At 46.6% G+C, this 14,650-nt stretch overlaps 1 protein-coding gene across 1 annotated transcript in view; it reads left to right on the forward strand.

Moving 5' to 3' along the window:
* LOC125947103 (uncharacterized) overlaps positions 1–14,650 on the forward strand; it is a 64,823-nt gene that overhangs the window by 11,203 nt on the left and 38,970 nt on the right. The window contains exon 2 of the mRNA XM_049671451.1: positions 12,088–12,206. Coding sequence (XP_049527408.1) covers positions 12,088–12,206 — 119 coding nt within the window. The remainder of the gene's footprint in view (positions 1–12,087; positions 12,207–14,650) is intronic.

Consider the following 14,650-nt stretch of genomic DNA (forward strand, 5'->3'; position numbering starts at 1 on the left):
AGCTCGTGGCGTTCGTTCCGGACGCGTCGCGCGTCGCTGCCGTTGGCGCGGGAGGCGAATTTGCAATAAAGACTCTGTTACGGCGTTGAAGGCCATCAAAGGGAAACCAGTTGCCAAAAGCTTTTTAGATGCGAAGCAGCTTATGGTAGGGGCTATGTCACTCCCTCCCTCCCTCCGCCATGCGGCGTCTACACCCCTACGGCGCATGTACGCCAAGCTCCGGCTTCCGGAAGCCGGAACCGGAAGCCGGCTTCCGGTTCCGCTTCCGGTTCCGCTTCCGGTTCCACTTCCGGTTCCACTTCTGGTTTCGGAAGCCAGCTTCCGGCTTCCGGAGAACGTTTCCGGCGTTTTGCCCGAATGATCCCCCGGTGCTTCGCCCACTCATCATCATTCACTTCGTGGATATGCGGTGTTGAGAAGAGGGCTCGAGCCGCTGCCACGAAACGGCAGCGGCGACAGGCCGATCCCGAACTTCGGGCTGTCGAAAGGAAACGTCAACGCCGCCGAGAAGCTGCTACTGATTGATGCAACGAGGGCTTGCGTAATGGGAACTTGAGTCGACCCCATGGCTGCTTCGCATACTACTAGGGTTCCCCTGAGTGGTATGGTGTAATTTTTTTTTTCATAGGAAGCAATAATTTTTGAGAATCTCTTGTGACATACAGCACAAATCTTCTTGCTATGCTGGATTACTCGAAGAGGTGTACATTCCTTGCCGAATAATTCGAAATGCGTGTTCTACTATGCACCAAAACATTGCTATGTAACTTTTAGGTAATTGTTTTGAGCAGCATTGCAATTCGTGAATTGTAGCAGGCTAGTTCGCCAGGCATGCCCGCTTGGAACGTATTCTGAGAGTCACACCAGTTTCGAGATATGCGTTCCCACAATTTGTGATGAAATTAAGGTTTTAAGGTTTTTTTAAGGTTTCTAAAAAAACTTAAGGTTTTTTTGGGAGGGGGGGTGGGGGGGGGGGGGATTAAATGCACGAAAGAACCTTTTGTTAAAAAGAGATATGAAAGTCGTTCATTGTGACCACAATCTTGACGGCACTTATCTCACAGCTAGGGCTGTGTTCAAAGTTTGTTCCCAGTCAGTAGGCCTCTAGAACTAATATTTAGTAAATTGCAATGCGCGCTTCAACGTGTACAGCCAACAGGTTGATTGCCGAAATTTTGTTCATTTTACAATAGTTCGCTTTGAATTCTTGTGAGCAAGTAATGCCTGCTTCTTCAATTATTCCTGCTCAGTTTTCACATTTTTGATCCATACTAACTCCTTTTTTAATCTGCTAACTCTAAACAAAATCTTGGTATTTGAACCGAGAAACTGTGTGCTCAAGGAAATGTGCAAACAGAGGAATCTCTCTCGCCAAGTCGGCAACGAGCAAGTGGCCGGCGCGCCATTTCTTCCCAAAGTGCCATAATACCGTGATTGGTTGTTGCCCATGACGCATAACGTGTGATAGTTTTTTCCAAAAATTGTATTGCCTGTTTCACTTTCAAATTCCATTCCTAAATCCTAACAATATTGAGTGATTTCATTTTCGCGGGTATTCAAGTCAAGTTTTCCAACCTGTCACCTGTTCTCTTTATTTTCTAGCGGAATCTATGATGTCCGAAGCTCCCCAGTCGGGTAAGTATGATAAATTATTACTCCCAATGCTATAACCAAATCCGTAAAGATTTGTGAATCCAGGGCCGAATTCCCAACTTATCTTTCATAAGTACTATTCGCCAGTTTCCGGCCGAGTTCTTAGAAAGCGCTTCGCCATCGCACGTGGCCACTTCTTTTCCTTACTATCTATTAAAAAAGGAAATTCTTGAGTTTTAAGTCCCAAAACCACGCTATGGTCATGAGGCATGCCGTAGTGGCCGATTCCGGATCAATTTCGACCATTTGGGAATCTTCATTGGGCACCCAATGCACAGTACGCGGGCGTTTTGGCGTATTACGCACCCATCGAAATGCGACCCCCGCTGCCGGGATTTGACCCCGCGCCTCTTGTTCACGGTTGTAAAGCCAAAGCCGCTAAGCAACCTCAATGGGTTGCTTGCCAACTGCTCTACAGAGGATGAGCCGTTTTAGGGGCGAAGCTCCTTAGGGTGTGGGTCGTTCCCTCCTCTGTAGTAGTAGTAGTAGTATGTAGCCACCTCTAGTTTATCAATTGCTCAATAGATGGCGTTGTGTGTCCGTAGCCACCTGTAGTTTTATGAAGTGTTCACAAGATGGCGTTCCGGTTCCGGTTCCACTTTACGCGCGTTCGGTGCGAACACGGGCAAAACGCCGACGGCGTCGACAACAGCTCTGCGCGTTGCTGGTGCTGCTGCATGTCCAAGTTTATACAGCTGATAAAACTACCTTGAGTCGACCCCATGGCTGCTTCGCATACTACTCAGGGTTTCCCTACGGGAAGATTGTGTAATTTTCTCTCTCGTTCCCGACGCGCGCTCTTTATCACTCGTCCGTTGCTGTGGTTTACCCTAATGATCCCCCGGTGCTTCGCCCACTCATCATTCACTTCGTGGATATGCTGTGATTTTTTGGCAGTAGCGCTTCGGCGTTCCCGATCGAACCGCCTTCGGGCCACTGCGACTTATCGAAGCAATAGGCGCAAAATAGAAACGATAAACTTTCTTTTGTTTGCATGCTCGGTGGCTGGCTTAGAGCCTGAGGTGACGCAATGTACGCACGTTTTGAATTACGTGACGCCCCGTACCATATTCCAAAACTTTCTCGTAAAGCCGCGTTTGTGTTGTTTGCTGCAGCGAGCCATGGTGCACCGGAGCCACCTGACCGTCAAAGATGGTAGAGTGCAGCTTTAGCAAATGATGGTTTTGGCATAATGTAGGGCCGTTTACTTATAAACGCACGCCAAGCTGCTATGCTGACGCTCTACGCGTTGAAAACATTAGTACAGCGTTTCGCATTTGGGTGCCCCTAATGCGCAGATTCTCGAATGTCGCCAATACTTGGTTTACAATTGAAGTTCACGGTATGCGAACGAGAATTTTATCATATAGGTTTCTCATTAGGAGCAAGTAACAGGGCCTAATTCGGAACTATGTGGGACGTCTCGGGGCGCCGACGTGTCCCGTCAGCCGCGCTAATAGTGCGAGGCCCGCAACGCCAAATCTAAAATATTGCGTGCGTAACCCGCAATGCTTTTGACAGCTCATTCTGCGCATGCGCTTTTGGGACTTGCCTTCTTATAGTGTACACCATACTGAAACCATTTGAGTTTCATGCAGTAATTACTAGAGGGAACTCTGTTGCTATTGTTTACAGGGAGCCTACATTCAAGCGTATGTAGGCTCCCTAATTGTTTACGGGAATTGCAAGCGAGGCGCTTCAGCCAGCGTGGAAGTGTTTGGTAGTACATGAATTTGCGTAAACTTCGCCCTTCTGGCTTCAAACGGCTTCGTGGATTCGTAAGCATGCCATTTTCAACAAAGTACTGTGTAATAAATAATTAAATTTACACGTTGTTTATATTGCCCGACGAAAGCATTAAACACAGGACCTCTAGCATAGAAGCCCATTATTGAAACCATTACCCCACGAACGCATCCATCGACAAGCGACTTGTAACGCCCTTATGAATTTCCGCGCAGGCAAGCCAGAGCGTCGAGACGCTCGGCGCGTTTCGATTGCGCCACCTCTACCGGCTGAACCGCTGCAATTAGTAGCGATTGTGCGTGTTCGCAGAATCTTTAGCGCTTACGAAAGTCTAGATTGCTCTGAAATTTAGGACTGATGAAGGCAGTACAACGTAATAAACAAAGCCACAAGAGGGGCCGAGTCTACAAGCACGAAGATAAAATGCATGTACTACCAATCATTCCTTTGGTGGCTGAACGATGATATAGCCCCAGAGCTGTCTCTTGTAATTATTGTAGGAAACTATTGACTGAAAACTATCGTCCTATAATGGTTCTCGTACACCCTAAACGCAGCCCTGCAGCGCAGTGCGCACGAAGTGTACGTCTTCACCAAAACTTTGCAAATGTGCCAACAGATCGACGATGTCCCACTCGCACTCGGTCGGGCGATGGACTGCCATAAACCCCCTCCATACACGTTTGAACCTGACCAGCGGGGGCAAAGGACCTTTACATCGTGCAACGGCGTCCTTAGCCACCGTGCTTTTTTTCTTGCAGATCTTTTGCAGTTTCCTTTGCAGATTCGCCAGTGAGCTTGAAGTAGGCAGTAGCAGAGCGCCAATGCAGTTACATGGGCACAGCCCGAGGCCTCTGGCAACAAAAGATTGCATACACCAAGTATAACTTAAAGAACAAGTATGTGTGTCTCACAAGACTGGTACACTTAAACATGAGAACTTTGGTTTCGTTATGAAAACGTAAGGCGTAGCTTCAAAGGAGCGTAGGAAGTGTTTCCGGCGCTCCTAGCTGTTGCGTCCATACATTATTCTCACTTCACATTGTTTATTTTTATTTATTTCATTTTATTTCAGAGGTTTCGTCCATGAGTGGTGAGTTCTTTTACATAATGCTGTTATATGCTTGTTACATGCTTCATTTAGAGATTAATTTTTTTATTGTGGTCCGGCCATTCCTCTTTTATTGTGCACTTGCTTGACCTGTGCAATGAACTTAAGACACTTTCCCGTACCCAACAAAATTGTCAATGGGTCTCGAACAATTATAACATCATGAAAAAAAGATATCATTCCAACTAGGTGAAACAAGGATATTTTTAAACAATTATTCATACAGTCGAGAATGTGGACATGCAAAAAAACTGAAATTTTGAGGTTTTACGGGTATCTAAACCACGATCTGATTATGAGGCAAGCTGCAGTGGGGGAATACGGATTTATTTTGACCACGTGGGGATCTTTACCGTGCAGCCAATGCACTGCACACATAGGCGTTTCTCAATTGATCCCGCGATGTCGTGCTTAGCAGCGCATTGTCATAGCTGCGAAGCCAACACGGTACGTGCCTGGACAAGCCTCAAGTGTAATTTGGTACATTTATCGGAGGAAAGTCACAAGTAGATTTACACGTGACAATACTTTATAACGCCTGCACTGTAGTGGTTCTTACAGAAAGGTAAAGAAACGCTTTCTAATAATGTTATCGAATCGTAAACTGCACCGCTAAAAGCCTTAGATTTCGGCATAGGAGCTTAATGATCAATTTGGCCTTTCAGTATCTTTTTAATTCTCAAATTGTTTATTTTTTTTTACCGAAAACCAAGAGGGTCAGAACTAAAGGCGCTCAGCACGAGCCTTACTTGGGCCTTACCCTGTACGATCTGTACGCCAGCGAAGGAAACATCAGGACAGTACAGTAATAATGATTGTACACAATAATAATTGTGTACAATTTCCGATTTAGGCAGACAAATATCCTGAAGTCAGAAAAGTGCCAGTCTTGGAACGTAGTAGCTCACCACACGGCCTCATGTGGTACAGTGCGCAGTTTCATTTTTTAAGTCTACTAAGCGGGAGTGTGGGAAAAGTGGGGCGGGTGGGGGGAGGGGGGGGGGAGACAGTATTAGAATGACCGACAACGCAGCGTGTGCGTGTGACAACTTTGGTGAGAAGGTAACGTCTGAGCGCACACTCTTTCTGATTTTCCTCGATATGATGTACCGAGACGGTCTGATCACTAATAGCAAGCGGTGGTGACAGGCCACTTTTGCCACGGTCGCTTTCCGAATCCTCCTTTCACAACAGTGCATTGGGAAGGTCGACTACATACCCGCGCAAATGAATTTAGTATTCCTTTACCATGAACTTGTGTCAATGACTGTTTATAGCTTGTAGTTGCGCGGTTTTTATCCTACCATTTTGCATCTCTTCAGTTAGGGTAGCAAAGCACCTTTTCTGTTCATGCTGGTCTATCAGCCACTTTTCTTTCTCTCAAAGCTCTCCCTTTCTTTTTCTTTTTATTTTGATAAATGAAACCTGCTCTAGATCGCCACTAATTATAAGCTCCGAATCAAACAAACGTATTATCTTCCATCTACGAAACAGCACAGCATATTCGCTACGTCAAAGAAAGCGGACACAGAACAAAAGTTCTCGTTTTATAAGGTCACGTGTTTTTTGTCTCCAACATGTACGGCGCCAAACGAGCTAAAATCTCTTTTTCTCTCTTTCAAGGAATGTCCGAGTAAGTGAAACCTTGCTTTTACTTTGGTTACTCTTACGCGCAAGCGTACCTGCTCGGTCTGTGAAATAGCAATATTATGTTTGTCGCCGCGACGGAAGCGAGCACCGGAGGAGGAAGGCGCCTGGAGGTAGAAAGGCGCCTGGAGGTGCAAAGGCGCCTGGAGGTGGAAAGGCGAATCGCGCGCCGCGGTACTTGGCGTCGCTCCGTCGAGATCAATGTAGCCTCCGCGGCAGCATTCCCACCAATTGCATTTGCGGTTCGACGGCGCTGCGTCCGCTGTGCACGTTCGCCGCGTGTCTTCTTTGCATGTGCAGCAATATGCGCTTCCCCTGCGGCACACCAGGCGTCTCCCCGTCGAGATAATTGTAGCTCCGCTTCCAAGGTGACATCGGCGGCTTCCAAGAGGAAGGTCTAGGTGGCGTTGAGCGAAGCGGCGAAGGAGAAAGGGGGCGAAGCGTCGCGGAGGAGGGCAGGCGCCACGGGTTGACCTCCTCTGACAGTTGCTACGGAGGTTCTGTGTGCGCTATGGAAGTACCGGTGTCGTTACGTGATCGAGAGACCGAGCGCCGAGCGAGACCGACAGAGCAGCGAACGACCCCAAGACCGACATCGAAGTCGTCGCCAAGCACCTGGCACGAGCTGAGCAAGGCCGGCAATAGGCGCTGTCTTGGTGTAACCGGAAGACTCCCAAGGAGACTCCCAAGGCCGCTTGCGTCAACGAAAGCATTCTACGCGCAATTCACAAAACGGGAATAGCGTTCGTACGCTTGCGCGTAGCCCGTGTTCATGGAGTGAAACATTACTGTATTATTTCTCTTTTGGGCACTTTATGACGTTGGGTGCTTTTTCTTTAGTTACCTTTATTCCCGCCTGAACCAAAGGGGTGGCGTAGCTTTTAATGAAAAGAAGGTCACAGTACTTACTAACCTACGGCTTCTGCACGATGTCAGTTTGGGCGAGTTGTGTGGGCATATTTTACGAACAGCATCTCTTCTTTATTTTTGTGTGTCTTCGTGTGTTCCCGCGGGCGCGCTGTTCGAAAAAAAAACAGAAAGAAAAGCCATATGTTTCTAACGTGTTAATAACGACAGCTAGTATGCCTAGCGTTGGTAGAAGTTATTAACAAGGTAATGTTGTGACCGTTGGTTTAAGTGAGATTAGACACCAATTCTCAAACCGAATAAGCGTTAATAACTCAGCTGAATTATCATTATCACAAGTGCACAAGTGCCTACTTTGTGCGTAAGCGCAGCTGCTAGACCAATAGGTGGCGTCGGCACTAAAAGCCTATGCGAGTAAAGGAATCGAAAACGCATTCTCACGGATATATTGAATCATATGCATTAAAGTAATAATTAGTGGTACAGAATGACCAAAGCAGCAGTGTAGGTGACGCTAGATGTGGGTGTTGCATATATATATATATATATATATATATATATATATATATACATTGTACTCAGCACATTGTAAGAAGGCGCCACCATCGCAAGTCACTGTGGTATACCCGCCAGTAGTGAGGTCCCAGTCCCGTAGAACATTTTGCCGCAATAAGTAGTGTACACAATAAGACGTTTACATTTGGCTGGTGCCATGGAAGGATGGGCCCTAGCAGTGAACCGCTAGAACTGTGTCATTACTGCAACTGTTGGGTTATAGCTGTTTGCTGCTGAATTACCGTATTTACTAATTTTATTAGGCACAGTTTTGTCCCAGGTAAGATTTACTACGAAATTACACGAGCATTAGAATCGAGTACAAAACCAAAAATTTCAATAGTGACGCGCTATCGCCGTTGGCATTCAAGATTGCTGTAATACAAACCAATGCACAGTCGGCCCCATATGGCTATCATTGATTACAGACAAGCATTTGATTCATTAGAAATCAAAGCAATCATGGAGTGATCGCGTAATCAAGTACCGGAAGCATACGTGAATATCTTAGCAAATCCTTTTAAAAACTCCACAAGTACAATAATTCTTCAAGAAAGGCGGGAAACTACCAATGAAGAAAGGGGTCAGGCAAGGAGACAAAACCTTCCCAATTGTATTGACTGCATTCTTGGAATAAGTATTCAAGATATCAGGCTGGGAGAGAATTAACGGCGAATATCCCGGTAACCTGAAGTTTGCAGATGACATTGGCTTATTCACCAACAATAGCGATGACTTGCAACAAATGATTCAGGACTTTAGCCGAAAAAGAGTAGGAGTACGGTTAAGGATTATTATGCCGAATGCAAATGTAATATTCATTAGCCTTGCAAAAGAATAAGAATTCATGATTGCATGTGAGCCGCTAAAGTGTGATAATAAATACGTTTAATTAGATAAATTACTCACACGGCCCGGGACCCTGATCACGAGAAGGAAGTTGCCAGATGAATAAAATTAGGCTGGAGTGCATACCGCAGGTATTACGAAATAATAAGTGGCCTAATATACCGCTATCCTTGCAAAGAAAACTGCACAATCATCGCATTATATCAGTACTAGCACGTGGGGCAGAAACAACGGGGTTGAGAAAGTTTGAGAACGAAATAAGGGCCGCGCAAATATCGATGGAACGGCAAGCGTTAGGCGTGCGTTGTTGGAGAGACAGGGGGAGAGCGACGTGTATCAGAGAGCAAACGGCAGTAGCCGATGTTCTAGTGGACAGTATAACAGGATCAAGTTATGCAGACGCAACTCACACTTCGGAATCTAAGAGTGAATAAGATTTCCTGTAGCCGGTTTATGAAATCCTGTAAATTTGTCCCCTTTGCCTTAGTGCGTCTTCGGCGTAATTGAAGCTGGCGTGCGCGCGTGTGCTCTCTCGCATCCATGCTACGCCATTCGGCACTGTTATATCGACTTGTATTTATTCGTATTTGTTTTAAGTGTACCGCCCGCTTCTTGACCCATTCCCCGTTGTGGATAGAGATCCCCATAGTGTGGAAGTCATAACACGCGGCGACCATGTCGGAGAGCTAGCTGGCGTTAGAAGTAAACATGAGACTCTATAGCCTGACTGTTGGAGCGTCGGTCTGGTGTACGTGCTCTAACATAGTACGGGGCTTGATGCTAGCATCTGGCAAGTGACTCAAGTTTTCTTTTCTGATGTGAAAGCATCAAATGGCCCATTGATCGAAAACGATTCGGGACCGCTGGGAGAGGCCATCATCCTCCAATGGGCATACAAATTTGATTATGATAAAAGCATGACGTAGTGGTGTGCAACGCCTCCAGATAACTAAAATCGAAAATCTCTTGCGGGTCAAATAACCATTTCATTTTCCAATGCGAAAGCATAATATGCCCCATTATGCGAAAATCCGCCGGCGTCGGCGTGACCGGAAGATGGTACCGAAAGTGGCCGACGACGCAAACTGTAAAAAACGATAAAGATGATCGAACTGACGTCGAAATTTTCAGGAACGTACCTGTAAACAAAGTAAATAATGGCTGTGAAAATATTTGGTATATTTTGGTCTGGGTGGAAATCGAACTGGCCTCCGGGGTACGAGACGAGCACGCTTCTCCGATGCCACAGCAGCTCTACGGTTCTGGCTGACTAAAAGTGCGCCTAGTGCGTGCATCATTGCACACGTCACGTCGCAGCCATCTGGCTGACTAAAGGTGTATCCTAATATGTGCGTCGCTGGGCCAGTGGGGAGGAGGTGGCGCCGAATTTTTTTATCTATAGAAGCTTTTAGCTGGTATTGATACGCGAAATATTTACACGGCTCCGGTTGGGCTTCGCTGCTGCCGAAGCCACGCACTAGGCCTATAACCTGTGAAAGGAGAGCACTGACAATATTGCACACAAGAACGCTATTGTTTTCGTTGCCTGACGACGAAAAATTCGATGCGCGTGCAGGAATAGTAAAGCCTTTATCGCAGAGGCCGCGGCAGCGAGCCACGCCTTCTCGCATCCGCTTGTCAGGTGGTGGAGCCAGCCCTCCACAAATGAACAGGCATCATTCCCATGTGGCTGCATACGGAAAAACCATAGACGGGCTAACGAAAGTCGACGAGAAGGAAAGACAAAGACGACGTGGAAAGTGTCATATTTAGATGTAATGAAATTGTTGAACATTAAAGATGATCGAAGGTTGCACAATTGCATATTATTTAGTTACTTTTCATTTTCTTCGTTCCATTTGTCACATTTTAAGTTTTTTTTTTTTTTTCGGAGCCGCTAGTTCCTATATAATCATGGGGAGTTCTTTCATTCCCTGAAGGTATTGCGCGGATATACGTCGACGTTGTCTTCTGTGGCGTCGACTTCGGTTGACACGACTATCTTTCTATTATTACTTTTTTTTTTGCCAAGAGGCCAAGCGGGCCCATCGCGGAGATAGAGCAGTCAATGGGGCAGTGGGAAGTTTTCGCCTACATGGGTGCTACATGCAGGTACTGGTAATTTTACCCACTGCGCGACTGATTCTCGCTTCTTGGTTTGTTGAGACATGCTTTAGATAGCTCTTAGTACTCGCTACGACGCTCTAGAGGAGCGAAGGGACCGTTTTCCGACGAAAAGTTCAGATATAGATAACCAGATTCCAGGTAGGCCAAAGCCGTATAAATTCGCCAAAGAACACCTTGTCTTCCAAACACGGCGGGCTTTCATAGAAGCATCTTTCCTCTAATAAGGCACGCTTAGCAGCTAAATTAAGGTAATAGCAGACAACCCGCATTTTTTTTTTCTGTCTTGCGACATTCAGGTAGATGTAGCTGGAAGAAAGAGCACCTGCACAATTCCGGATAGAGAAACGGATCATGCCCTGTCTCTGATTTCACGTGTTTACACTTTTACAGCCAAGCTCCTAGTGGCACGTTTGGCGTAATTTTCCATGTTGTCGTCGTGACTGTCAGCAAAAAAAAAAAAAAACTTAGCGTAGCTTGCACTAGTGGCGCAAGGCTAAAGAAACAGCGGAGCAGATCGCCACCTATAGCGCTACTAAGTCTATCGCCCTTTATACGCAGCCTCTTCTTCCGGAGTTCGTTTAGGTTTACCCAAGGCGAAGCAAAGACACAGCACACGCTTCCGACATGACAACTGCTGGTGTAGCGCGGCGACACCGAGCTTTATACAATCGCTGACGTCACGACCAAGCTCCGCCTCCACATCTGTTATCGCATGACGTCGCGGAAGGCGTTGCGAAGCGCGCGTAAGCCGCGTACTTTGGTTGCTAACAGACTCGGCTCCCACCAAACCGTGCACCGGCGGCGCGAGCGCTGTATCTAGGAAAGTGGGCGGATCTTAGCCGAGAGGAGAGCAGGTGGCGCGCAGTGATGTCGTTGCCGACGTCACAATTGCAGACGTCAGTTGCGCGCAGTGTCTAGGCAGGTTTGCGGAGCTTGGCGGAGTAGGAGCAGGCGAGGCTTCCTCGATCTACGAGCATGGTTTTAAGGATAGTCCAAACAGCGTCGCTGTTAAAACGCTAGCGCCATTTATGTCTGAGACTGAGTCCGAGAACTTTTTAACGGAGAAAAGGCGGACACCGTTGACAGAAACTCCGGAGAACGAGAATAGAGGGCGCGAAACCTTATAACACAAACCCCGTAGCGATGACTCTGCTCTCTAAGGAATCACGCATTAAAACAGCAGACAGTACCTGCTACCATCGTATGCAGCAAACTCTCCTGGAATTTGGTCGGTTTTGGCACTCCGCTCCCAAAAGTCCAACCACAGTGAAGCCCACGTGCGTTAATTAACCCTAACATTATGCAAGAATATCGATAAAATTGTTACGACGGAACATGTCAGTGTGTGTTATAGTGGTCGCAAAGCGGTAATTAATGTTGAATCAAGGTATTCTCAACATTGCTATCCATGGTGTACGTGTCTCATTTTGCTATACAATTTGCCAGGGTGTTCAGCAGCAGCACCACTCGGCAATCATCTCAACATAGATGATGGTCAATAAATCCTTTTTTCTTGTCTCTATTTCTCGCAGGGCGGGCGGCGGCGGGGGAGGTGACAGTTCGAAGACGGTGTACTTAATCGGTGGAATTGTGCTTCTGCTGCTTCTGATGGGATTGGTTTATTTGGTTGGATTTTCAGGAAGTTCAGCTGGTGAGCCTAACCCCTTCATTCGATCAAAGTGTGGTCGTTAATCCTTTCAGTAACAGTAACTTCATCTGTTAACGCATAGTTTAGGCCACCTATAAAAACGTACCAATAAAATGGTCATGTTACAACGTGTCTTCAAGATTTCAGGGAATATTATAATCGTGTTTACCGGAGTTTAAATAAACCTTGAGTCATTTGGTGAACAAGAAGTGACTCGTGACTAGGGGCGTGCCATCGCATGATTCCACGGGTGGTTCTTCTGATTGGGAAGATGGCGTATGTAGAGGAAATAATTTAATGTGTACCGCCTAACAAAAGATGCACCAAATAAATTTCAAAGCAATACTAATATGATTGGAAAGATCATGCTTTTATTAGCATATGCATATATTTTCCCTTACAAATGATTGCGGCGTAAAAGCTATCGCTTTTCGTATATCCGATCCAGGCCCACTGTGTATGGAAGGAGTGAACATTTTTGCAGCCGTGAGCTCACAATTCGTTACTGAAACGATTAAAAGGAGATCTCGAGTGATTTTACCTACCACGTCATACATTTTCATTAATTGTGCCCTCCTGGCTAACAAAGTTATTTTAAGTAAGTTTTGAGGCTTTCCTCACCGAATCCATCATTTGTTAGGAGGCACGCAGTATTACGCAAATCCCGAAAATTCTTGACCACCCGGGGATCTTATAAGTGCACCTAAATGTAACGACTCGAGCGATTCTGCATTTCGCCCTGATAATGGAAAAGTAGCTCCCGTGGTCGGGTTCGAACCCGCAACCTCGAGATTGTCAGTGCAACGTCATAGCCTCTGAAGTATTGCGATGGGTGTGATTTCTTTCGGCCTGTTCCTATGGGAAACCAATCGAGTGTACACAGCGCGTTCCTCGTATCCGAAAATTGTGCTTAACCGGGTTTGTCGTAACAGAAGTCAACTGTACAGCCATGCTTTATATGACATTGATTGGCCCGGTGAGCAGCTGTACCGTTTTGCAGCAATTAAGACCAATTGGCTCGCTTATATATTAGTACGCAAGCAGATGCATCTGACTGCGTTTACTAATTTCAATCACTCTGCTCTCAATTGCTGCTTCACTGAAATCAGCCACAGTGTGTCTGTTTAACCCGAATGTATTCTACCACGCTACTGACGTACTAACTCAATGACAGCTTATTTTACCTTCCTGGGAAATCACTAAAAAAATCACAGCATATCCACGGGGTGAATGATGATGAGTGGGCGAAGCTCCGTAGGGAATCATCGGATCTCCCGCTTAAGGGGACGCTAGCACAAACGCGTTAGAAACGTGCAGTACTCTCTAGTAAGGGGGAGCGGCCACAGCGTCTTACGCAGCCATTTACACATGCCGGAACGTGCACCGCGTTTGCCGACGCCATCACATGACTGCTGAGAGAGTATACCGCCCGTATTCATAAACGCTCCTCGACTTGAACTTGACTTGCCACCGCCTTGGGCAGCGCGTTCGAAACGCGTTGAAGGTAAGGCGGAGAGGTCACAGCGTCTTACACCAGCTTCTTACACGGGCCGTAACGCGCTAGCACAAACGCGTTAGAAACGCGCTAGAAACGCGGCCTTTCGTTAATGTTGGGTATTTATTGCCATCGTGGTGCGTGTGTCTATGTGCGCTTCGTGGCGTAGTGCATTCCACTTCCGGCTTTCGAGCGAAACGGTCGCGGGATGGTTGGCTCCCACGGAGCGGTTCTGGCGGCCCAAACGGGCCGCGGTAACAGGTTTTTTGCGTCTAGTGCTGATGATTATCAGGTTATTCTGCCAAATCTGCCATCCGGACGCATCGTCAGGGGCCGGACACTTCGACTAGTTTCGGTATCTGAAATAAAGCGTCCGCCATTGTTTTGGTAGGAAGCGAAAATTCAGCAACTTTTGCATGTGTGGCCCTACCTTTCCAACCTACGCATGAATAAAGTTAAGTTATGCAATTATGTGTTGAAAAAAATATGTCCTTGGCCATTTTCGTTTTTTTTTAACACCCTATATATTTATCCAGACTCGGCCTTCGTTGTGCCGAAGGGCGGCGCTCTCGCTCTTATCTCGTCTGCTGCCATTCCGTTCGTCTGCTCCAGCCCTTTTCGCTGTCCACGTGTGAAACTTTTTAGAATTGCAGGAAAGCGACAATTTTGGTGTTTGTGAGTGCGAACATCTGAAAATGTCGGCGAAACTAGGCACAGGACACAAGGCGTGTTGTGCTGCTCTTTGGTGCCGCAACTCGGGAAGGAACAGCGCAGCCAAATTTTTCCGCTTCCCAGCGGACGAAAGGTAAGCACACTTTTTTTCGGTACGAAGAATCATGTGCTGTGCTTATCAAAACGGCCACAGAGCGAACCGAAACATTTCTGCCCTTGCTTTACAGTCATTCTTTTTTCTGGCACTGCGCATTTTTAAGTAACGTTGTAAGCATGTAAA

Source organism: Dermacentor silvarum, chromosome 7, assembly GCF_013339745.2.
Source record: "Dermacentor silvarum isolate Dsil-2018 chromosome 7, BIME_Dsil_1.4, whole genome shotgun sequence".
Lineage (NCBI taxonomy): Eukaryota > Metazoa > Arthropoda > Arachnida > Ixodida > Ixodidae > Dermacentor > Dermacentor silvarum.